General features: G+C 39.2%; 1 protein-coding gene across 4 annotated transcripts in view; it reads left to right on the top strand.

Annotated features, from left to right (window-relative positions):
• The window catches only part of LOC145986604 (anoctamin-1-like), a 103173-nt gene that overhangs the window by 31897 nt on the left and 46575 nt on the right, over window positions 1-24701 (top strand). For all 4 annotated transcript variants that reach the window (XR_014441597.1, XM_083120804.1, XM_083120805.1 and 1 more), the window contains exons 3-9: window positions 1644-1907; window positions 4573-4733; window positions 6323-6491; window positions 8058-8290; window positions 13970-14130; window positions 15320-15552; window positions 23713-23877. Coding sequence is in view for 3 of the 4 variants with exons in the window: in XM_083120804.1 (XP_082976930.1) it covers window positions 1644-1907; window positions 4573-4733; window positions 6323-6491; window positions 8058-8290; window positions 13970-14130; window positions 15320-15552; window positions 23713-23877 (1386 nt within the window). In the remaining variant the exon portion in view is untranslated. The remainder of the gene's footprint in view (window positions 1-1643; window positions 1908-4572; window positions 4734-6322; window positions 6492-8057; window positions 8291-13969; window positions 14131-15319; window positions 15553-23712; window positions 23878-24701) is intronic.

A 24701-nucleotide genomic window follows, 5' to 3' on the forward strand; every position in this document is an offset into this window, starting at 1 on the left:
CAATCCATCACAAAATACATGTTTACAAGATTTTAGAAAAAAACAATGCCCAACCATGTAAACACAGCCTCGACAACCTACATAAAGCCTTGGAAACTAACTTTCATCTGGTGTGATTAATCTTCATGGCACTTCACTGCATGTAGTGAAAAGTGGTACGGTTGTGTTGGTAACAAAAAGGTGGAAGAACTTATCCACCATGCTTACAGCCCTGCTTTGTCACCACATGAAAATCAGTGTTGTCATTACATTGCAGAAGTGTCCATAACTGTACCTTCATAAGTAAATGTGTTAATGAGCTTGAACAAATTTAATTTGATTACAACTTGTAGCTTCTGGCTTACTTCCTCACTTTCATATATTTTGAGCCACACATTTCAGGGCCAGTTCCAAGCAGGTATAATTTGATTCACTGGTCATGCTTGACCCAGAAGTGCAGGTGCCATACTGACGAACCATGAACAAACCTTAGGGTTCTACATGTATTTCTTCAAGCATTTCTCAACTTTAATATATATGATGATAACAGCAAAACAAATGAGAACATTTGATGTAGCTGGCATGTTCTTTGCAATGTTGTGATTTTCCTCCCAGTTTGTCAGATGTAGGCTTTACCGCAGAAGCACATGATGCAGTAAACCTTGGGTGTCTTCTATCCTAATTTGTTATTTTGATTTCATAGCCAGATTTTGATTTTCAGTGACTGTTTGTGAATATTGTTGATCATGTGCTTTAAAAGAATATGGCTGATGGTATCAGACAGGTTACCAGTATGTGGAATGATGGTCCTCTTCTTATCGTATTAATTGTCTGTAGTTCACAGGATTCGTTAGGTATCCGGATTCCTAGAAGCGTCCAGGTTTGTTGGTCCTGTTATGAATGACTAGTGTTTTGTTGATGCCTTCTGTGTGTGTATTCTTCCTGAAAACTGTTTTCATCTTTAAGGTGATGTGTGTTGCTGATGGACACCTGGTTAAACAAGGTATGAAGTATTGTTGATCACTGCATCAGTTTTGTGTATATGCTCTGCACTAATGTTTCATCCAGTTTATGTTTTATTATTATTATTATTTATTATTTCCATAGGGTTACAATTAAGCCATACAACATTTCATTTTGAACAAAATTAATACAGGATATCCAGGAATAGAAGGCTACAGTTAGTCTCTGTGTCCATTGTTAATTTGGTACTTGGGTGCTTGTTGTTCAGATGGTTCTGAAATAATTGGAAGATAGCATTGCCATGTGGCAAGATAAATATTGTCCATATATCTGTAAAACTCAGCAGGTTTCAGTGGAGCTGAATGAAGTGCTTTATGTTCAAAGTTCACTGTGAAGAAGTTTGCTTTGCCAGGTGAGGCAGGTTTCCTTTGCCACTTCCATCAGTTTAGTCATAGAAGAACTATGATAAACTTGTATAAGGAACAAAGTTAAATTATTATTGGCAGAAATGATAAATCAGTAAAATGATGTGCATTTTTACTAATGCACATGATGTATTTATTTGTTAGTTTGTGTTTCACAAGTGTGGTATAACAAAAGCAAAAGTAGTTTCAGGAGACCACATGGTTTTCTATTCATCAGTTGACTGTCAATTAATTCTTTCTCTCCCTAATTTGTTATTAAAAATCCATTCTTTACAGAAACAACAGTCATTGTATTTCCAAGATGGCAAGAGGGTGATTGACTTTGTCCTTGTGTGGAATGGCTCCCACCCACCCTCAGACAGTGACGTGGCCAAAGAGAGAAGGAAGATCTTTGAAGCGAACTTGGAAGAGGAAGGTCTGGAACTGGAGCAAGAAGTGTGTACCGAGGGTGTCAAACTTACCTTCATCAAGATCCACGCCACTGCCGAGGTTTTACGGAGGTACACAGAGATCTTGAAGTTGAGGATGCCTATGAAAGAAGTAAGTTATTGGCTTATTTGTTGTGGTATCTGGAGTAAGTTTCTTTCATCTAAAATTCTGCAATTTTTCCTAAGGTTAGGGTCACATTGGTTTTGGTTTTAACTGAACTTCTACACTGGCATACGTGGCCAAAAATGGCAGAACAAATAAAATGATGGAAATAAGTGTGGGCGATCCCAAGCTACTCTGGTGTACATGGCTATGTTTCACCAATCACAGAATAGAGCCAAATCATTTTGTATTTTTTGAGAAGTGTAGTGTTGCTTCTTGCCTTGTTTGAGTGATTAATGGACAGTGAAATGTTTATTGATTTGGTTTACAAACTTAAAGGCTGGTTACATTGGTTAAGTAAATATGTAAGTAATTGGAGCAAGTATAGTAAAGTAAATACTCTCCCCAGGAAAATACAGACACCAAGTACTCATGTCTTTTCCTAGCTGCTTCTTTTTCACCCAATGAAACAGCCATTGCATTTGGCAGCTAGATGCAGCTAGAAAAACACATTTGACTGAAACAAGATGATTTTAAATATTTGTTATTATTTATTTTTTTCACTTGTTCATGGACTCTACTGATAACTCAACTAGTAGAGTAAACTGGATGATGGATATGTGTAAAGGACATGAGTGTCATTGAAAAACACATTAGAAAAGTAAATAAGTAAAACAGTTTGACAAAGGTGAAATAAAGTATTAAAAAATACATTCATATACCTGTTTTAATTTGGAGGCTTATGGTCATTGTAGAAGATACATTTACTTAATTTTATTGACTGTGTTTTTGCACATTATCATCATTAGCGAGTGCAAGGTATTCATTCTACTACCCTATTCTACTGGAACCGAGAAATGTGTGTAAAGTCACTCACCAAAGAAGATGTGAGTTGTACGGATGGTCAAGCAACTTGTCCCAGTACTTGTTTGAGTTTGGTTTTAAGTCCACTGTATGCACAGAAAGGCTAATCAGGACTGGACCTACAGCTTAAAGTGGGATCCAAACCACTGTGCCTCCACCAGGCATCGAACCCGAGATCCCTGTTTTACAAGGCAACAACATTACCACTACATGTAGAGCATGAGTTTTTTTTTTGTTTCATGTTTCAAAGATATCCACATAGACAAAGTTAATACCCAGTGTGAGATCATATGTCTATCGCTTGTTGTACGTAACTTATGTACGTTCAAAGTCTCGGTTGTATGACTTTGTGGACACCCTGTACATGTGATTTTAATGTTTCGAAGTAACTGAACTTAGGCTTAATAGACTAGTCAAAAGTTGATTGAAAATCTTCCTTTTTCTCATGTGGGAGCTGAAGATTCTATTTTGTGTATCATGTGTGATCACCAAAAGTGCATGTTCAGAATTAAGTTTACTGTTGTGTTTTTCGCATAATGCTAAAATACCAGTGCATATACTATGCATTATTTTTTTTTGTTTTTTTTCTGAATGGATAGTAAATTTCATTCTTTTATTTCTGTTCTCTCTTGGCTCCGAAGGTGGTTAAATAGTCTAAGTTTTCAATACAAATTTGGTTTATTTTGTGAAAAGAATAGTGTGATAAGTAGATGTATAGTGCTTGCCTTTTAGTTGCATTTCTATTTTCTATTCTTCCTGTCTGCAGTTGGCTTGTGATGTGATGGCCTCTTTAATGATATGGAAAGGATTTTCTTTGGAAATTAAACTTTTGTAGGTAGGTTATATATGTTTGCATGAATTTCTTTCTCTCTCATTCACAATCTGTTTCCAAGATTTCCAGGTTTTTGTACTAACTGCTCCTGCCTCATTCTGAAAACAAGCCTGTTGCTACAGTGGAACCCCGATTTTACGTTCCCAGATTTATTTTGCTCCAATTTTCTTGCCACATGGGAGAGCCAGGTTCAATTCACAGGGTGCGTGATCTCAAATAGCAATTTTTCCAACAATGTCCCTTTGTGGTTCAGCCAGCCTCTGATGGGTACCTTTGATTGGGGGGTGGGTTAAAGGTAGCCAGAATATGGTGTTGATCACATCCCCCTCTCATATGGCTTCACAGCATCTTGCAATGTCCAGGGGGAAGCTTTTTCTTTTCTACCTCTTAATCCCAACAATAAGACTGATAAACTGATTAAATATATGAAACAAACACAATGATACATCTGTACATTACCCAGTTTTCGAATCTGAGACCTGCATGGAAGAACTACAGATGAAATGTATTTAAAATCTCAATAGATGAAACTTCATAAGGCAAGAAAATGTCACGTGAATATCTTTTCTGATTTTCATGTTTTCAGCGATCAAAGTTAGGTTTTGAAACATTCTGTAGTATTACTGATTATTCTGTCGCGGAACTTTGCAAGAATGCCATTACATGGCAGAGTATGTCGCATGGACTGTGGAATTGTGGCATGATTAGGAAGGAAAAGTATGGTAAACTAAAACATAAAATTTGCATAAGTTGAATGTTGGTCATTTCATGTGTACACATAAAAATTCTGTAAGATGAGTTAATGATTTGTAATGCATGCTACATATGATGGAAGCTTTGATTTTAACATGCAAATTAGATTTACTTCAAGCAGTACTTTCTTTCTCCAAAATAACAATAACAATTATTATTATTTTACTTAAACAGGCTTTACCATTTTTTTGCATTTTAGTGACAAGTAACATTGATATATTTCAGGTGCCTGGATTTAACAAAGTTGGAGCAAGAGAATTTGACATAGTGAAGGAAGTAAAATCTCTTTTCCACCGAGCACTGCAGTACATCCATGTAGACTACACAGTGTTCCAACCATTAGATCACAAGTTAACAGCCATCTACAGCAGGGATAAAGAGTACCTGTAAGTATGTAATGGTGCATGTCCATGAGAAAGGTGTTCTTACAACTGGTTGAATTCCAGATCCTTCTTCCAACATTTCAGAACGTTTCTGGATCCTTCTTCAGGAATGACAGAGGGAAAATAATCATACTGATGGCCATAAAGGTCAGGCTGACATACAACTTGATGACCTTGTCAATGAAGTGTATAGATTCATTCTCTCTCGCTCTCGCTCTCTCGCTCTCCCTCCCTCCCTCCTCCTCCCACATCTCTATTAGTTTACTTAGTCCAGGTACAGAATTTTATTTATCCCTAACGGAGCTTTCAGCTGAAGCAATATGCAATAGGTAACGAGCGACATGTGTCACTTGGAAAAACCAACCTTCAGAAGTAAATGCAACCTTTCATATTGAACTGACATAACAAGCTGAATTTATCACTCAGACTGGGTTCTTTTTCTCAATAGCTTGCTTGCATCATGTTGCCTCAATCTGTTGGTCATGCATGTGTAGGTGTTTTTTTTTTTCCCCGGTGACAGCTCATGTCACTTGTCACCTCAGTTGCTTTGGTCTGAAAGCTCCCTTAAGTGGTCATTGATCCTCTTTTTCCACTGTGCACTCAATTCCACTCGCATACATTTTGTAATGTTGTTTACAGTACACTGATGTGCACCAGTGACATAGAGACCCGCCATAGATTTCCAGGTTTCTTATTAAGGTTTTGTTTTCAGTATTGTTATTGGCTTTATGTACTGAAGCCACAGTAGACCAGTCAGTAGGGCATCTCCATGTAGGAGACCCAGGTTTGATTCCTAGGGTTAGATAATCTCAGGTGAGAATTTTTCCGAACATGCCCCTGCATGAAAACCATTCTGGGCATCACCCAGCCTCTGAAGAAATGTGTACTTGAAGGGGGGGGGGGGAGTGTAAAGTTGGATGGAGGAGCATTGTGCTGTTAGCATCACCTCCACAACGGCCAACATTGTAAATATGTGGAACCTCTACCTCCACACTGTGATGTGTGATTAATTAAATTAAACATTTGACTGTTGAATAACAAATATTCTGTAACATTTACAGTTATGCGAAATACTACTTATGACTTACCTTTGTCATCACAACATAAAGTTAGCAGGTTCTATAAAAAGATGAAATGAAGTAACAGTACAGATAAACTAGTCACAAAACAAAACAATATAAAGAGCACCAGATAACACTGATAGTTTTTTAGTCTTGCAAAAGAGACATCAGGTATTTAGAAAGACTCACTTATCCACAAAACTGGTTTTTATAATGTTCTGTTATGCAAATTCGGTGGACATTGTCAACATTTACTCAGGAACTTGTAATTTTGAAATTAATAGAGCATCATAAAACAACCCGTTTCAAGGATAATTGAGCACTTCTTTTTATTATATTAATTTGCTAGCCCATATTTATTTTCTCTAAACATGAATAGAAAACCTCATTTACTATAGTGTAGTTCTATCTTTCTAAAATTCTAATAATGGAACTGATATTTTGTAATTTAAAATGCACTTATTCTGTTTCAATCTAGTGTATTTGAATTATGATCTTTTTGTATTAATTGTCATTGTTTTTCTTTTGCAGATTTGATGTTGGGTCACCAGATTTCTTTACTCAATCTGTACGATCAAACATAGTGAATTTTATTTTAGATAGGAAACGCTTCTCTGTGAATACATCAAGAGATTTTGATTTTGGAATTCAAAGACTGATAAATGATGAAGTATATGCTGCAGCATATCCACTACATGATGTACGTATTGTAGCCACTGAGTTATTTTTGTAAAGTAGTATGATGGTTGGTTTTTGTCAGTTGCAATATCAAACAATTTTTCTCCTGGTCTTCAAAAAAAATATTTTAAATGCATAGAAACTCTTGATCTGGTGAAATAAAGAAGACAGATTCTTTTATTTTAAATGCTATGTGGTTACAGACCCCAACACAGCATGTCCTAACATGATAAAAATTTTATTCAGTATTATACTTGTGCAGTAAAAAAAAATACTTCTCTAAAAATATTTGTCAGAAACTGGATTCATTCGCTTCACATTATCATGTACTTAGGATATAATATAATGTAGCTTAGTGTCATGCCCATGCAGTGAAAATTGAAATTTCATTTCAATCATGCAGCTAGTTTTATAATCTTTACTGTGTGTGGATTTGTAGGATTTGTTGTTATAAATGTGATTGCTACATATGAACTATCTCCCACACTTGAATCCTACTTCCCCCCCCCACCCCCATAAAACAGCAGCTCACAATGGGAAAATCTTAACACCTTACGAAGTCTGCCAATTTCACATTATCATTGTCCTGGCTGGTAAGGAAGGAGGGGAAGATAGTGGGGAGGAGGATGGAAGGAAGGAAGGAAGGAACAACAGTGTCGTGGCAAGTATGGCAGGGACTTGAAGGAAGGAAGAAGTGCTGCTGTCTTTGTTTTATGTATATTTATACAAAGATGTTTTCTGTATGTGTACCTAGACAAACATTACTATTACTAACTCTGCAATGTCTTGGACTGAATGAACAGTCACGAAATGAGTGCAAGATTACAATGTGAGGTTTTCCAAATGAACACATGGAGAACAAATTTAACAAATTTAATTAAAATCGAAGCTGGTGGGTTGAATGGCTGCATGATTTGACCCAATGTTTGGTGCTTAGGATGTATTGTGAAGCTTTAGTTAACATTTTAAGTTAATTAGCTTCTTAGTCCTAATATTAAACAAACAAAATTATTTAAAATTATGTGTCCAGTACTTCAAATTCCACCAAAATCGAGCCATTAATTCTGAGAATAGAGAATTATTTTATTTAACTCTTTGAATTCTAGTACGTGCTTTAAATTATTTTATTGCTGTAATTCTTTTTTTATTAATAAAATATGATGAAATGAACAATAATGTCTGAATGGCCAACAATATGCAAAGAAAAATAAGAAGAAATCATTGTCAGGCTGATAATGAAGTTACTAAGTAACAAAGTGTAACTGCACCAGAAGCTGTAGGTCCTGACAGATGCTGGAGAAGGTGGAATTGTCTGGAAAGAACTAGAAGGTGGGAGCAGAAATAAACCAAGGGTAATTTCTCACTGCAGGTAAACTGGTCAATAATAGTGTTTATATTTGTCCTGATAAGAGTACTTGTAGTTATTTCGTTACTCTCCTCATTCTCCTCTAGGGCAGTTTCTTGTGATGTAATCCTATATGAAGGGAACATCACATACCAAACAAAAGTTTGCCCCTTCGGTATTATTTTGCTAATTGCTGTTTTGCTAATGGTAGTGTAGTTGTAGCACTGCTTCTTTCCTCCTCAGGGCGACACTGTTCACCCAGGTAGTAAGCGTTATCTCCTGTTCCATGAATGGGCTTCTGTCAGGAAGTTCCTGAAGTACCAGCCCCTGGATCACATAAAAGAGTACTTTGGTGTAAAGACTGGCCTCTACTTTGCTTGGCTTGGGTTCTACATACAGATGTTGATTCCTGCTTCCATAGTTGGGGTCCTCTGCTTCTTGTATGGCTGTCTTACACTTTACCAGAATGAACTCAGGTACAGTTGTTCTATCTTTTATGTAATAGTACTTTAACATTTAAAAAATTGACATTTCCTGTGTTTGACAATTCAGTACATGTGTACAGTTATGAAATTTTTGCTGATAACAGATAGAATTGCAAATACAATATTTATCCATGCTGATATTTTACCAATCAAATAAAAAATGTTTATGTTCCTTGGAAAAACATAAATAGGTTGCCCTTATGTTACTAGGTGTCTGCATTGGGAGTTGATTTGTAAAAGTAACAGCATATTTAGACATTTACTTGAGAAAACTAGAGCATGTGAACTACACCAGTAGTCCAGATGCATGAAAAACGTAGTCAAAATTCCTTTTTTTGGTCGGAGACCTCTGGATGCAGATTTTTTTCATATGTTCCATCTTTTAAGTAAAGAATAGAATATTGGACAATATTATGTGATCTTAATGCCAATTGTGCTCACAATACAGTAAACCACATCGTATGCATTGTTCAATGGATTTACAATTTCAATCTGAATCTGTTTCAACATCAGCCAGCGACTGGAGAGTGCATTTGAGGAAATCTAATACATCATTTTGAAGCACCTTTCTCTATGGGCCGGAGTGTGGAGATTACTGGATCGGAGGAGTTGAAGCATTACGTACATTTTTTTCTTCTCAAAGAGCTGTTCCGAGCATGGTGTTCAAACAATGCTTCATGTGGTTGTTCCTAACCTGTTGATCATCTTTTGACATTTGTTCTGTTGCTAGAAAGGCAGCTGAAATAAGCACTGGGTCGCGGACAAGTATCTTGTGAACTGAAGGATAGAGCTAGAGGTACAGTTCAATTTTGTTGTTGATCCACATCTCAAATTATACTAGGCCCAGTCCATAAGATAGTGCCTATAGGATCATGGCACATTTCTTGAGGAGAGGTCTACCTACCTATTCCCTTTATATCCACCACTATCTCGGAGTTCTGGAAAATTCTTTCTGTATTTCTGTCATTGGACATCTTGCTTGGTTCATCCATAATGATACCTAATTCCTTCTTCAGCTCAGCTTGTATCTTCTGCATTCCTTTCTTCGTCAACTGTTTGTTTGCCTTTCAACACACTTGTCATTCTTTGATTTCCATGCGGTTCCATGAAGCGTATCCACGCATGCAACATGGAGACACTAAACCAGATTGTGTCCTATTAATGCTAATCATATTTTTCTGAGTTCTTTTGCGTAGATGTGGTCTAAGTAAGCACGTTGCACACTTTTCTGTCAATTGTAAAATGTGCATTTAAGGCTTTAACAACTGTTTTTTTTTTATATTCATTTTCATTTTCCATGAAAATTCTTTCTCTGCAAGATTGCACTTCTTCTTAACTTATAGAACTTGGTTATACAAAGAGTATGTGCTTTGCTGCATGCTTTATCGATCTGTTAAATATAGTAAGTTATTTGTCTGAAAGAATTGTATCACGTACCCAATAACATTTTACAACTTTTTATGAAAAGTGGCTGGACTGATAAAGTTGTATGTATGTACAACATAATTGTCATTTACATCCCACATCGTGTGGGAACTTTATTTGAAAACTGCAAACTGAACAGATAGGCACCCAAGCACTGACTCTTTATAGTAAGCAGATTACTGTACAATGGAAGAGAATCGTAACTGAAATTCAACACTGCTAGCAGATGGCAGCAACATCGTGAAGGAAAGATGTTTGCAGTACCGTCTGTATCTCATTAACTCTTGTATTGTGGAGAGGGAATGGTTCAATTTAGAGTTAGATTCTTTTGTAAAATGAGCATCTTAAAATTACGTCCACACATTTAAATATAAAAAAGTTCAGGATACTATAGTCTTACTCATTTCTTCTTTCCAACCCGATTCCAGGACATTTGTGCATCCCGAAGAAACTATTTGGACACCGGGACAAATGATACCATTCCGAGATTGTCCCTGAAAATTCGGAACGTATAGCGTCCCTAGGTATGATCTGACTATCAAAATCCACTCTGCCACCACACGAAAGCTCACACATTTATTAAATTAAGTCTATCTACGAACTTCTAACTTTTCTACATAAAATGAGCAGAAAATGCATTTGAAAGCTAATCCCAGCTTCTCTTTAAAGAAGAATTACAATGGTAGAATTAGTATTTTCCTCCTTGCTACAAAATTGAAAATAACATCATCGGTGTTATTTTAATATTCGTATGTATGTACACTTAACATAGCACGGTCCATTAGTCGAGGATCTCCCGTTGATTGAATTGCGAGGACATTATTTCAACCTCCTTAATGTTAAACACATCCTGCCGGGTGTTGAAAATTATACTGGCAGTGTAGCAAAGATCACCAATAATCTGTGCATATTTGAGTACAAGAGCTTGTCACAATTTTCTACTGCCTACAATGCAGACCCTGGACATGTCTTTTCAATTACTGTTTGCCACATTTTTCATTCAGATTTGAAAATTTTAAAAATATCAACCAGGCCATCCAACATTTAACACACTGTTCAAATGCATGAGGAATAGGCATTTCATATTGGAAGAAGTTGTTGCAATTTTTCAATGTGTTGACTGTGTTCAGAGAAACTTGGGTTCATTTCTACCAAAATGGTCCAAGAATGGACAACAGTAAAGTTTCTACTATTAGTGTTTATGATTTCACAAGTCACCCTACTGAGTATTGATACTTTTCTGCCCATCTTGTGTCAAATAACTTGAGAACATTACAGTACTTCCATAGCTATCTTGCACTGCATTTTTTACAACCAAATTACTTTGAGAAGATTGATTGATTTATTTCCATTATTTTACTTCGCCTTTTGTGCCACTTTTGGCTAATTTCCGAAGATCTGGATGAATGATGACATGATGAATGGACGCCCATGACCATGACAGGTTTCGAACTAGGGACCCACGGGGCTGCTCCTTTGAGAAGACTCTAGGGGAAAAAGTTATAACTGATTTGACAGTCTTCAATACCGCAGAAATTCCACAGAAATGGGCAATTGCCAGGGTTAAAATATGTGCTGAACAATGTACAAAAATTGCTTTTGGACACTTCTCTGAAATTATCTATCTATATCACCCATTACATCAGCACCATCATATTCTTCACCAACTATTTTTTTTTAAATCTAAATCCACACCCACTCAACCCAGAGAGAATAGAAGTACCAATAACTAATAGCTGAAGCTAACCCAGATACAGTTACAATCTTCAATAGGGACAAGTTTCCCACTCCGATCTAGAGTTTGGAAAATGGTATATCGACTTTCGGGATTATCAAAAAATGGATAATAAACCTTTTTTTGAACAAGGCCTCATCTCCAGGAAAATATCAACTCTGGGCAAGCCCCGGTACCTATTAACCTGTTGGGTGAGATGAGTCAAGGCGAAATGGATAATAAACCTTTTCCTGCTCCTTCAAAAATAGGCAAAAGTTAGGCTGGAGAAGTCAATGAACAAACCAATCTAACTACGCACCGATAATGATCAAATTATCAAAAAATTAGAACCTGAGGAATACTTAAATCTTGAATGGTAACAAACAATATCGGGAACTTCTAATGAATACATACATTCACCAATACTAATAACTGATATTTTGTACTGATCTGATAGTAAATTGCAAATGTTCCATGAAGAACCTGAATGAGCTATTCACCTCCTTAATTGATGTATATAAGCAAGTGATATAAGTGGTATACAAAGTCTTACCATAAGTAATGTCACAACTTTGGAAGGTGGCTCTTCACCTGTGTTCAACGTCAACAACTTCCCACAGTGGGAAGGAACACACAAGTCATTGCTAATTGAGCTGCAGAAGTAATGGAACGTTTTGTGTTGAGCTTCCATGGTGGTATGATGAAATTATGAAAACCATGTGGTTGAAATAGCACTTCATATGGTAGGGAAGTCTGTGAGCAAAATTTTCAAGACCCTCCAGACGTTTCAAATCTCCAAGACACTGGATCAGTGAATAACAGGCCCAGGCAGGAACAGTCACGCACCCTAAGAACTGTGCAACTGGTAAAGTCAGTGGTGGCCTGTGCATGTACAAATCCTATATGGAAGCAGTTAGAGATGGCCTGTGAATTGAACATTTACAAAATATCCTTGTCTCGTCTTGTGAAGTGACCTAGGACTGAAGACTTACGAACGACATTAGGTCCTTTTTTCACAATTGAATTAAAATGTCTGAGAGCAATAGATGCAAAGTGCGTACTGGAGCATTATGCAAAAAGTGGGTCCAGAATAATTCTGTACATCAATGAAAAAAAATAATTATCGTGGCGGCAGCTTATAAATTGCAAAATAACAGGATGCCAAGGTGATAGTGCAGAGGCTCCAATGGTCAAGAGAGGGGCCAACTTTCTGCTTCAATCATGGTTTGGTGATGGGTGCATTATGCGAGAAATAGGCCAGGTTTGGTGATGGGTGCATTATGCGAGAAATAGGCCAAAACATGAGCCTGAGTGAACCAAGAGACATGGGCGTATTTAAGAAGGGAGGGGTTCAATGGGTCCAACCCCCCCTCCCCCACCTCCTTAGGTTCTGTAAAAATTTCTTCAGACTTATTTTGTTCTCATTAATTACAAGAGTATAAAACGGGATACGGATGGGAAATAAATTGATTCCACACACCAGATGGGACTGCAAAGCAAATGTGTGCAATTTCATGATAGAATCGGAATTTCTCTGGAAAATACTCGGAAAACTCCCGACATTTCACAAATTCTATAATACCACATGTAATTTCTGCCCAAAGCAGCTGCTTGTGATCTTATAGCGTGAATTTTATACCTTACTCATCTATCCGAGTGGCTATCAGTCAAAGTTTTGAAAGTCAAGAAAAGTAAAGAAATCCAGAAGTCTGTCAAGATGTCAATAAAAGTCAAGAAATTATACTTGTGGTCAAGAATTTTTGCTATCACAATGACTGATTTTGATTGCCCCTTTTGGCTAATCACCAAGACGACGATGAATGGTGGCAAGATAAGATTGGTGAAGGGGCAACTCAAATATATAGGGACAACATCATGAGCCCTACATAAGATTATACTGGCTGAGAGTCCAGATGTCAGAGCCTTGCTAGTCTGGCAAATTCAGTCCAAGATGCATTAATAGATAAAGCAAGTCTAATTCTCTTGTTAAAAGAAGCTTCAGTTTTGGCCTTTTGGTAGGGGTTTTTCATAAAGAGAAAAATCTTCTTAATTGCTAATTTCTTGGCTTAAGTAGGGGTTGAATAAATAAAGTATAAGAAAGATGATAAAAAGTCATGAAAAGTAAAGAATTTTGGATTTGTTATTTTGACAGACACCCTATTAAATTTCCTTACTCGTATTGGTTAAATTTTAAATTTTGTGTGTTTATTCATAGTTTCTTAATCCTGAGCATCTTTAATCCTGAGCATCTTTGTTTCTTTTGTGGCATACTTTGTTGGATAGTTTGCTGGAAACCTGAGTTGTCTCTTCTATAGTGATTAGCTAACTGAGGTATCAAAGCAGTCTATAGTAGAGTACCTTAGAGATTGAAGTTGCTGTTGAGCCAGAGGTTAGCTTGGAAATTAGTTTAAGATGGGAAATACCTGGTCCAAGATACAATTTTGCTGTTCTGCAAATTTAAATGTAAATTTAATTCATTTAAGGGAATTGCGAGCATGTTAATATCTAAAACTGTGCGATTTACTTTTCAGTGAAGACATTTGCAATGAGAACCTCCATATCAAGATGTGCCCGTTGTGTGATCGAACATGTAACTACTGGAATTTGGAGGAAACTTGTTTCCACTCACGAGTTACTTATCTCTTTGATAATCCATCCACTGTATTTTTTGCCATTTTTATGTCTTTCTGGGGTGAGTGTCCATTTATTCAGTTAAGTGTGATCAACTAAATTATAAAATAATGAATGGCATTATCCTATCTACTCTGTGTTGGTATGCTTATCAGCAATATAGGATTAATAATAACTATTTAAAAATGGGGGTTATTTTTTACATAAAACTTCCATAGCTTACACTTTCTGTGGTCGAAGGTGTTACTTATTCTAATGTAACATAGTAACATGTAGTATGGTGTATGTGTAATGTAAAACTGTTTTCACTGACCTGGAAAAGCTAGGATGAATAAGTCATGGAAAGTCACGGAATGTGAAATATCAGTGGTGCGCACAAGCTAAATTATTTACAATTACACTTCTGAAAATATTCCTAGTTGCACCCAGCCACTGTAATTTGACATTCCCAGGCTCCTTTCCCACTGGCCATTTGATACATGTCTTCATCAGTGGTATACTTTTTAAGTAGGGTTGCAAGCTGCAACAAAATTTATGCTAAAGTAAAATTTCAGAGCAACAATGTGATTTATATTTGTATGGTCAGTACTAGGGAACATGTCACCTTCATCTTCTCTGCTGACAAAGTTCTGGACTAATAGTGTATACCACTATTGACAGTTTTTCATTTTACCCATAAAATTCCTCTGAATCTGGCCTCTCTTGGTAAGAAACGGACCACTGCTAGTCACAATACTTCAAATTAATACCCTGCAATCATTTACTTTCTTGATTGGAGCCATTAGTTAATTCTAGATTTCCTGGATTGAGTTGTGGCAACCAAAATATTTTAAAATATTTCTATGATAAGAGTCCTCACCTGGTGCAAATATCTCTGTTTTTGTGTTGCAAGCAATCAGTTAAGATTTCCGGCATGCAAACAAAAAACAATAAAATGGTTGTTGTAATTTGTCTTAATTCAAGGACATGTTGATACATTGTGTATATTTTGTCTCTCTAATAGTAGTGAAAATGGAAAAAACGTTTCGGAGGGGTTAAGAGACTATTTTGGTGCATAATGTAGAATAGTAGAATTCACAAGTACCTTGCTTCATCAAACATGCAGGTTATAGAACTTTACCATCTGAAATTATTTCCAAAATGTTCTATCATAAAACTAATAATTTTATTAAATGATAGTTTTAATATTTTAAGAAAGCAGAAATTCTGTATCACTACATTTATCCCAATTCTTCATTTTTTAATTACAGGTACTATGTTCCTGGAATTGTGGAAGCGCTACTCAGCCAAACTGGCCCACCACTGGGGCTTAACGGGATTTGATCTGCAAGAGGAGCATCCAAGGCCTCAGTACCTTGCTCGCTTGGCCCATGTAAGGACTCAGAAGAAGAATCCTATCACAAACAACCTTGAGCCTTATGTTCCCTTTTGGAAAGTTCGAGTGCCTAAAACAGTGTTCAGCTTCTCAGTCGTCCTGCTGCTTGTGAGTTTTTAATTCAGATGTCTTTAATGATCTGTAGGAAGAATATTAGTACGAGTTAGGTACTAGATATACTAATAGGTTTAATGCAGTTAATTACCTACTATCTTTAGATATAGCATAATGTGATGACTGATAAAATGTTTTGGTTTCAAAAACAATTTTCTCTTTCAATCTTCTTATTTTCCCTTCTTATTATTATGGTCGGTTGGGGTTACCTTCATCTTATCTTGCAAAGGAGTCAAGAATTGAACCCAAAGTTATTGTAGGGAAAGCATAACTCAGAGAATTTTTGGGGAGAAGCTCCCCTTGATTGCTTTTGCTTATATTGTTCCGACTTACACCCAGAGGCAAGGTGAGGCGTCCGGTCATCGGGAGATGCGGCGATGACACAGCAAAATAATAAAAATATCGTTTTTTAAATATTTTAAAGAAGAAAAAATAAATCAGAATATTTGCATATTTGAGCAAAATTAGTCAAGTAACACCATTTAACAGCTAGAAATACACAAGAGATTCGCTAAGTTTAGCGCATCAAAAGGAGAGACCAATTCTACATCCCCTCCCTCCATGCCTAACTGTCCCACTGTGTTTCTGTTGAGTGCAATGGTGTCGGGCAGTCCAGCTCGTCACAGCAGGTCTGCGAGTCCAAGGTCCTTCAATCGCTTTTCTCCCTGCTTTTGAAGGTCTGGTCATAAGAGACCTTTTTTTTTTCAGCCTCCTTGTTTACAAACATGGCAGGGTTTCTGTGACATCAAGATGAAACTTCTCAGAATGTCCAGCACTGTAAACCATGCAACGCTCTTGTTTTTGAGGGGAAAAAAAACATGTTGAAGAGCATCGCAACTCAACTTGCACAGAATACATGAAAGTAATGGTGCATAGAAAAAAATATAAGTAAGCAAAAGCATAAATTTCCCCACGGTTACTGCTTGAAAGAACTGAAAAAAATAGCAGTTCTGGATTCATTCTATTTTCTTCATAGTATTTTTTAAAATTTTTTTGGATCCTGCGGTTCAAATATCGATTTCTGGAAAAAATAATGTTCTTGGTTTTCAGAACACTAAGTACGTATTAAAGTAAAGTAAAGTAAAGTGCTCCCCTGTGCTTAGCACCATGCCATGAAGGCGTATAGGGGGTGTGGGGGTAACGCCCCACACTTTCTTGATCCGGTCGTGAGTGGGGGTGATGTGATCAGCATCACGCCCCTGACCGCCTTTACCCCCAAGGGTTTCCCCCAGGTACCCATGTTATTCGACGCTGGGTGGGTGCCAGGACCGCTTCCAACGTTAGAAAAGTTCCCGGATTTGAACCAGCCGGGAATCGAACCCGGGACCTTTAGCATGGTAGTCAGATACATTACCGACTGAGCCACCACGGCCAAAATATTATAAGTTCACAAAATTCAATCGTTTTCTCGTTTTAAATACCGCAGAAAAGGTCTACATACCAAAGGGGTTAATAACGATTTTAAGTCAATGTATGACGTTCTTATATTAGCCACTTTACTTAAGTCCAATGTTCCGATACACGTTGTTGGTGTACCTTGTAATGGCACCTTCTTCGTAATGGACATTGATAGCAGCTGAGTAGTATGTGACCTAGTCTGGATAGTTCGAAAAAGATGGTAGCTTAGAAAAAAACGACGTTTCTTGTATGAGTGCTGAGTATGAACTGTGACAGTTTATGAGGCTGTATCCGTAGTGGATTTAGTACAATTTTCTGTTGCTAGGTGGCAGTGGCAACTTGGGCTGTCAGACGGTGCTACCCTCCGACGGCGAAAAAGAGAACTAGGTCTATTAAATTAAGACCGAGGTTCAAGTACGTAATGTAACGTTACACGAATCTTGTAAAGATCATGAACGTTACACTGGTTGTCAATCTCACCGGACTGCTTCTCCTCTTCCTACATGTTAATCTCATTTGACTGTTCCTCCTACTCCTGGGTGTCCATTTTGATGAACTACTCCTCCTTCCCCTACTCGTGGTTGCCCATCATGGTGGACTGCTCCTACTATTCCTCCTCTCCCTGGTTGTCCATCTTGAACTGCTCCTCCTACTCCTCCTCCTGTTTGTCCTTCGTGGTGGAGTGCTTCTCCTCTTCCTGGTTGTCCCATCTTGGTGGACAGCTTTTCCTCTCTCGGTTGTTCATCTTGATGGACTGCTCATTCTACTCCTTCTCTGCCTGGTTGTCCATCTCAGTGGACTGCTTCCCCTACTCCTTCTCTGCCTGGTTGTCCATCTCAGTGGACTGCTTCCCCTACTCCTCTGCCTGGTTGTCCATCTCAGTTGACTGCTTCCCCTACTCCTCTTTCTGGTTGTCCATCTCAGTGGACTTCTCCTACTCCTCCACCTTCCTGGTTGCCTATTTCAGTGAACAGTTCCTCCTTCACCACCTCTTTCTGGTTATACATCTCATTGTGCTGCTCCTCCAACTCCTCCTCTTCCTGGTTGCTTATTTTGGACTGTGCCTGTTCCTCCTCCTCCTGGTTGTCCTTCATGGTGGACTGCTCGTACTCCTCCTTCCTTGTTGTTCATCTCAGTGGAGTACACCTCCTACTCCTCCTCTTCCTGGTAGGCCATCTCAGTGGATAGCCCCTCCTGCTTGTCCATCTCAGTGGACTACTCTTCCTACTCTTTTTTGTGATTGTCCATTTTGATGGACTGCTCTTTCGCCAGCCCCCATATCAAAGTGATTAGCACATTGCGTTATGACGTCAGGGGTTCCGGGTTCGAATCCTGGCCTTTGCATGTATTTTTGTGAGTGTCCATTCATCGATTTTAATATACCAACAGTGATCTTCGCAAATTAGCAAAAATTGGCACAAAAAGTGAAGTAAAATCAATGAAATCAATCAATGGTGGAATGCTCCTCGTACTTCTCCTCTTCATGGTTGTTTATCTCAGTGGACTCCTCCTCCTCCTACTCCTCCTGTTCGTGGTTGTTTATCTCAGTGGACTCCTCCTCCTACTCCTCCTGTTCGTGGTTGCTTATCTCAGTGGACTCCTCCTCCTCCTGTTCCTGGTTGTTCATCTCAGTTGACTGCTGCTCTGGTTGTCAATCTCAGTGGACTGCTCCATCTTCTCCTCTTCCTGGTGTTCATCTCAGTTGACTGCTCCATCTACTCCTAGTTCTCCTGCTTGTCCATCTCAGTGGACTGCTGTTCCAACTCTTCGTTCTCCTGCTTGTCCATCTCAGTGGACTCCTGCTCCAACTCTTCGTTCTCCTGCTTGTTCATCTCAGTGGACTGCTGCTCCAACTCCTCGTCCTCCTGGTTGTCCATATCAGTTGACAGCTGCCCAAACTCCTCATCCTCCCAGTTGTCCATCTCGATAGACTGCTCACCTTCTTCTGGGTTTCCATCTCGATAGACTGCTCCACCTTCTCCTCTTCCTGGTTGTCCATCTCAGTGGACAGCTGCTCCAACTCTTCGTCCTCCTGGTTATCCATATCAGTGGACTGCTCCACCTTCTACTCTTCCTTGTTGTCCATCTCAGTGGACTTCTGCTCGAACTCCTTGTCCTCCTGGTTCTCCATCTCAGTAGACTGCTCCAACTCCTCGTCCTGCTGGTAGTCCATCTCAGTAGAGTGCTCCACCTTCTCCAATTCCTTGTTGTCCATCTCAGTGGACTGCTACTCCAATTCCTGGTTGTCCATCTCAGTGGATTGCTCCACCTGCTTCTCTTCCTGGTTTTCCATCTCAGTGCACTGCTTCACCAACTTCTCGTCCTCCTGGTTGTCCATCTCAGTGGACTGCTTCACCAACTTCTCGTCCTCCTGGTTGTACATCTCGGTTGTATGCTGCTCCAACTCATCGTCCTCCTGGTTGTCCATCACAGTGGACTGCTGCTCCAAATCCTCCTCCTCGTGGTTGTCCATCTTAGTGGATTGCTCCACCTTCTCGTCTTCCTGTTTTTTTCATATCAGTGCACACGCAGCTCCAACCCTCATTTTTCTGGTTGTTCATCTCAGTGGACAGCTCCACCTTCTCCTCTTCCTGGTTGTCCATCTCAGTGGACTGCTGCTCCAACTCCTCGTCCACCTGGTTGTCCATCTCAGTGGACTGCTTCACCAACTTCTCATCTTCCTGTTTGTCCATCTCAGTTGTCCATCTCAGTGGACTGCTGCTCCAACTCATCGTCCTCCTGGTTGTCCATCTCAGTGGGCTGCTCCACCTCCTCATCTTCCTGGTTGTCCATCACAGTGGACTGCTGCTGCAACTCTTCGTTCTCCTGGTTGTCCATCTCAGTGGAATCCTCAACCTTCTCCTCTTCTTGGTTGCCCATCTCACTGGACTGCTGCTCAAACTCCTCGTACTCCTGGTTGTCCCATCTCAGTGGACTGCTCCATCGTCTCCTCTTCCTGGTTGTCCATCTCAGTTGACTGCTGCTCCAACTCCTGGTTGTCCATCTCAGTGGATTGCTGCTCCAATTCCTGGTTGTCCATCTCAGTGGTTTGTTCCACCTGCTTCTCTTCCTGGTTGTCCATCTCAGTGGACTGCTGCTCCAACTCATCGTCCTCCTGGTTGTCCCATCTCAGTGAGCTGCTCCACCTTCTCATCTTCCTGGTTGTCCATCACAGTGGACTACTGCTCCAACTCCTCCTCCTCGTGGTTGTCCATCTTAGTGGATTGCTCCACCTTCTCGTCTTCCTGTTTTTTCATCTCAGTGGACTGCTGCTCGAAATTTTCGTTCTCCTGGTTGTTCATCTCAGTGGACTGCTGCTCCAACTCCTCGTTCTCCTGGTTGTCCATCTCAGTGATCTGCTTCAACTTCTCCTCTTCCTGGTTGTCCATCTCAGTGGACTGCTGCTCCAACTGCTGGTTGTCCATTAGGGGGGATCGAAAAAAGCAAATTTTTTATGATGCTTTTGGTGTAAAGCGGAAAAGTTGCCTCTAAGTATCTTCTGTTCAAAATTTTACCACCCTAGGATAATGTCTTCTGTTCTGGCAAGGGACGTGAAATTTCAAAAATTTAGTGAAATCGGCAATTTTTTTTTTTAATTTTTTTTTTCAAATTTGACAGCACTTTGCGGTAGTGTGCAAAAGTTGCACCTATGTATGGTTAATTACAGTGCAAAATTTGGCGCCCCACGGACAATATGTTCTGTTCTGGCAAGGAGCCTGAAATTACCCAAAAATCGACAAATACACTGGTTTTTCATTATACTTTTAGATATAAATATGATTTATTAACAATTATGTTAGCAGCAGATTTTCCAGATTATCATTAACCACTAATTAATGATTATTAATTAATGATTATTAATTATTAATCTTTTTTTGTTACAGGTCGTGAACTGAGCTAACAGTGAGCAACAAAACATGGCAAAATTTTCAAAGCAAGGAGCATTAGACTGCCCAATTTTCGGATCACCGACAGATTTTGCTGGGATGCTTCCAACAAAAGATCTAGCTACGTTGGTCATGTTACACCAGCTTCAGGATCAAGTCTGGCCATTGCTGAAAGTATTTACGACTATATCACAGCAGAAGTGCCCGGAGGTTTAAACCATATTCTTGTTCTAGGGTGTGATGGAACGGTCGTAAATACTGGAGTTCACAATGGGGTACTTCGTCGTCTTGAACTGAAGATCAGGAGAGCTGTGCAATGGGCTGTTTGTCAACTACATTTCAACGAATTGCCTCTCCGCCACTTGTTGGAGTCCCTCGATGGTCCCACCTCCGGACCTAATTCCTACACTGGTTGCATTGGAAAATCTTTGAAGGCGTGTGAGCTGCTTCCAGTGGTAACACATGAGCCAGTTAACTGCACCTTGCCATCAGATGATATATCCAGTTTGAGTAAGGACCAGAAGTATCTGAGGGATATTGCTCTCGCCGTTAGCTCAGGCATGTGTCCTCCAGGTCTTGCTAAGCGCGATCCAGGTCCCCTAAACATGTCCCGCTGGTTGACAACAGCCAACAGGATATTAAGACTGTATGTTTCCACCACAGAACCATCAGACAACTTACGTACCGTAGTAGAGTTCGTTATCAGGGTGTATGTGTCATCTTGGTTCCGCATCAAAATCCATCATTCAATTAAGGATGGAGCTCGGCATCTTTACCATTTCATTCAGTCATCCAGATACTTGGATCAAATTAACCGCAACGTCATCGACCCAGTGATTTCTCGGAATGCTTACTTCGCATCTCCAGAAAACATTCTGCTCGCGATGCTGACTGATAAAAGAACACATATCATAGCCCTTGGCATTCGAAGAGTCATAAAAGCACGAGAATCATGTGAGATGGTTGGACACGTTGGGATTAGAAAGTTCGATATTCCAAAAATAAACTTCGAAGCAAACGACTATATCGAACTAATTGACTGGTCGTCCAGCGAAGTAACTCCACCACCAATACTGAATGATGTGACTACAGAAGATTTGAAAAGTATGCTGAAAGAACCAATACCAATTGACTGGACTTTTACAAAGTTCCCATGCCACACACAAGCTGTGGAAAGAACAGTAAAATTGGTTACGGAGGCCTCAAAGAAAGTGTGTGGTCATAAAAAACTGGATGGATTTATTCGGTGCACTCTGAAATCGAGGAAGGCCATGCCTGAATTTAGGTGCAAGAGACAGTACAAAACCTAAAGAGACATATTTTACATTATTATTACCTACAAAACACACATTTTCGTACTTTTAATTTTGAATACTTATTTCTTAATTCTTATATCTAATAGTATGCGAGTGTATGACAATTCTGGTTTATGTTTAATAAATGTTAGTTAAATAATGAAAAAACAGTGTATTTGTCGATTTTTGGGTAATTTCAGGCTCCTTGCCAGAACAACGTATTGTCCGTGGGGCGCCAAATTTTGCACTGTAATTAACCATACATAGGTGCAACTTTTGCACACTACCGCAAAGTGCTGTGAAATTTGAAAAAAATTTCAAAAAAAAAAAAAAAAAAATTGCCGATTTTACTAAATTTTTGAAATTTCACGTCCCTTGCCAGAACAGAAGACATTATCCTAGGGTGGTGAAATTTTGAACAGAAGATACTTATGTATAGAGGCAACTTTTCCGCTCTACCCCAAAAGCATCATAAAAAATTTGCTTTTTTCGATACCCCCTATTGTCCATCTGAGTGGATTGCTCCACTTGGTTCTCTTCCTGGTTGTCCATCTCAGTGGACACGCAGCTCCAACCCTCATTTTCCTGGTTGTCCATCTCAGTGATCTGCTCCACCTTCTCCTCTTCCTGGTTGCCCATCTCAGTGGACTGCTGCTCAAACTCGTCCACCTGGTTGTCCATCTCAGTGGACTGTTCCACCTTCTCCTCTTCCTGGTTGTCCATCTCAGTGGACTGTTCCACCTTCTCCTCTTCCTGGTTGTCCATCTCAGTGGACTGTTCCACCTTCTCCTCTTCCTGGTTGTCCATCTCAGTGGACTGTTCCACCTTCTCCTCTTCCTGGTTGTCCATCTCAGTGGACTGCTGCTCCGACTCCTCTTCCTGGTTGTCCATCTCAGTGGACTGCTGCTCCGACTCCTCTTCCTGGTTGTCCATCTCAGTGGACTGCTGCTCCAACTCCTCGTTCTCCTGGTTGTCCATCTGAGTGGATTGCTCCACCTGCTTCTCTTCCTGGTTGTCCATCTCAGTGGATTGCTGCTCCAACTCCTGGTTGTCCATCTCAGTAGATTGCTCCACCTGCTTCTCTTCCTGGTTGTCCATCTCAGTGGATTGTTGCTCCAACTCCTCGTTCTCCTGGTTGTCCATCTCAGTGGATTCCTCCACCTGCTTCTCTTCCTGGTTGTCCATCTCAGTGGATTCCTCCACCTGCTTCTCTTCCTGGTTGTCCATCTCAGTGGATTGCTCCACCTACTCCTCTTCCTGGTTGTAAATCTCAGTGGACTTCGCCTTCTACTTCTCCTCCTGCTAGTTGTTCTTAGTGGTGGACTGCTCCCCTTACTCCGCCTCTTGGTTGTCCATCTCAGTGTCCTCTCCTGCCAAGTCTTTCCAGTGTTTCACCTGTTGTTGCAAAATAAGTTATTAATAAAAATGTTGTTTTTGTTTCACTAATATGTTTTATGTTTGTATTGACAGATGAAAATGAATCTACTAAGTATAATTTTATTATAACTACAGCTAGAATACCTGCAAGACTGCATATATTGAATATGCCACTATCAGCATATATTTTTTTTCAGATATGCATGGCTGTAGGAGCTGTGCTTGGTGTGATCCTGTACCGAATGTCTGTCCTCACCGCACTGAGTTTCTACAATGAAGCAGCAATCACCAGCTATGCTGTGATGTTCATTCCAGCTACTGCAGGCTTCATTAACCTTATCTGCATCATGCTGCTTAGTTGGGTATGTATGCTTTATGTACTTGTAATTATACAACTTTAGTATTATGAAGACAAGAGTTTGAAACATCTTGCAACCAAAAAATAAACACAGACAACAAGATTATTATTTTCTATTAGGAGAAACCTTTTTGTGTGAGTGTGAGAGTTAGATATAGAGAGGGGAAGAGGGATGATCAGATCTCTTGTGGCTTCATAGTCTTCACAAATTTTAGAAGTGGAATGAAGCTGGAGGGGGATTTCTGTCTCGCAAAGTAAATATTCATCCCTACAAGATGTTAATTAAACCCTCTCCCTCGTACTAATATAAGTGTCATTGATGCCACATCAACACAGATATGTGCAATTTCCAATCTGACCATCTCAGATTTTCATGAAATTTGGGGAGTTGAAACTATGCATAGAACTTAGAAACTATGCAAATTTTGAGTCTCGTGCACCTTGTAATTGTTAAATTATTCAAGGTCAAAGTTAGCATAAATTGCCCTTTTAGAGCCTGCTTAGCTATACTAAATGTATATACTGTAACTCCGCCCCTATTTCACCTAGGAAGCTCAAATAAAGCATATTGTACAGAGAATTGAACAAGCTTTCCAGTGATATATAACAAGCCTACCTTTGGATAAAAAATATAATTTTGTCACATGGCCTTGACCTTTGACCTTAAATATCTTAAAACATGTCATCACCAAAAATCGTTAGAAACATATATTTGGTCCCTCATGCCATACTCTAAAACATATCAAAAAATCATTTTGGGACTGCAATAGGATCAGCAGATACAAAATAATATGTGTAACTATGTGACTGATAAAAGCTTCATTACAT

The sequence above is a fragment of the Lepisma saccharinum genome, chromosome 4, assembly GCF_977018435.1.
Source record: "Lepisma saccharinum chromosome 4, izLepSacc3.1, whole genome shotgun sequence".
NCBI lineage: Eukaryota > Metazoa > Arthropoda > Insecta > Zygentoma > Lepismatidae > Lepisma > Lepisma saccharinum.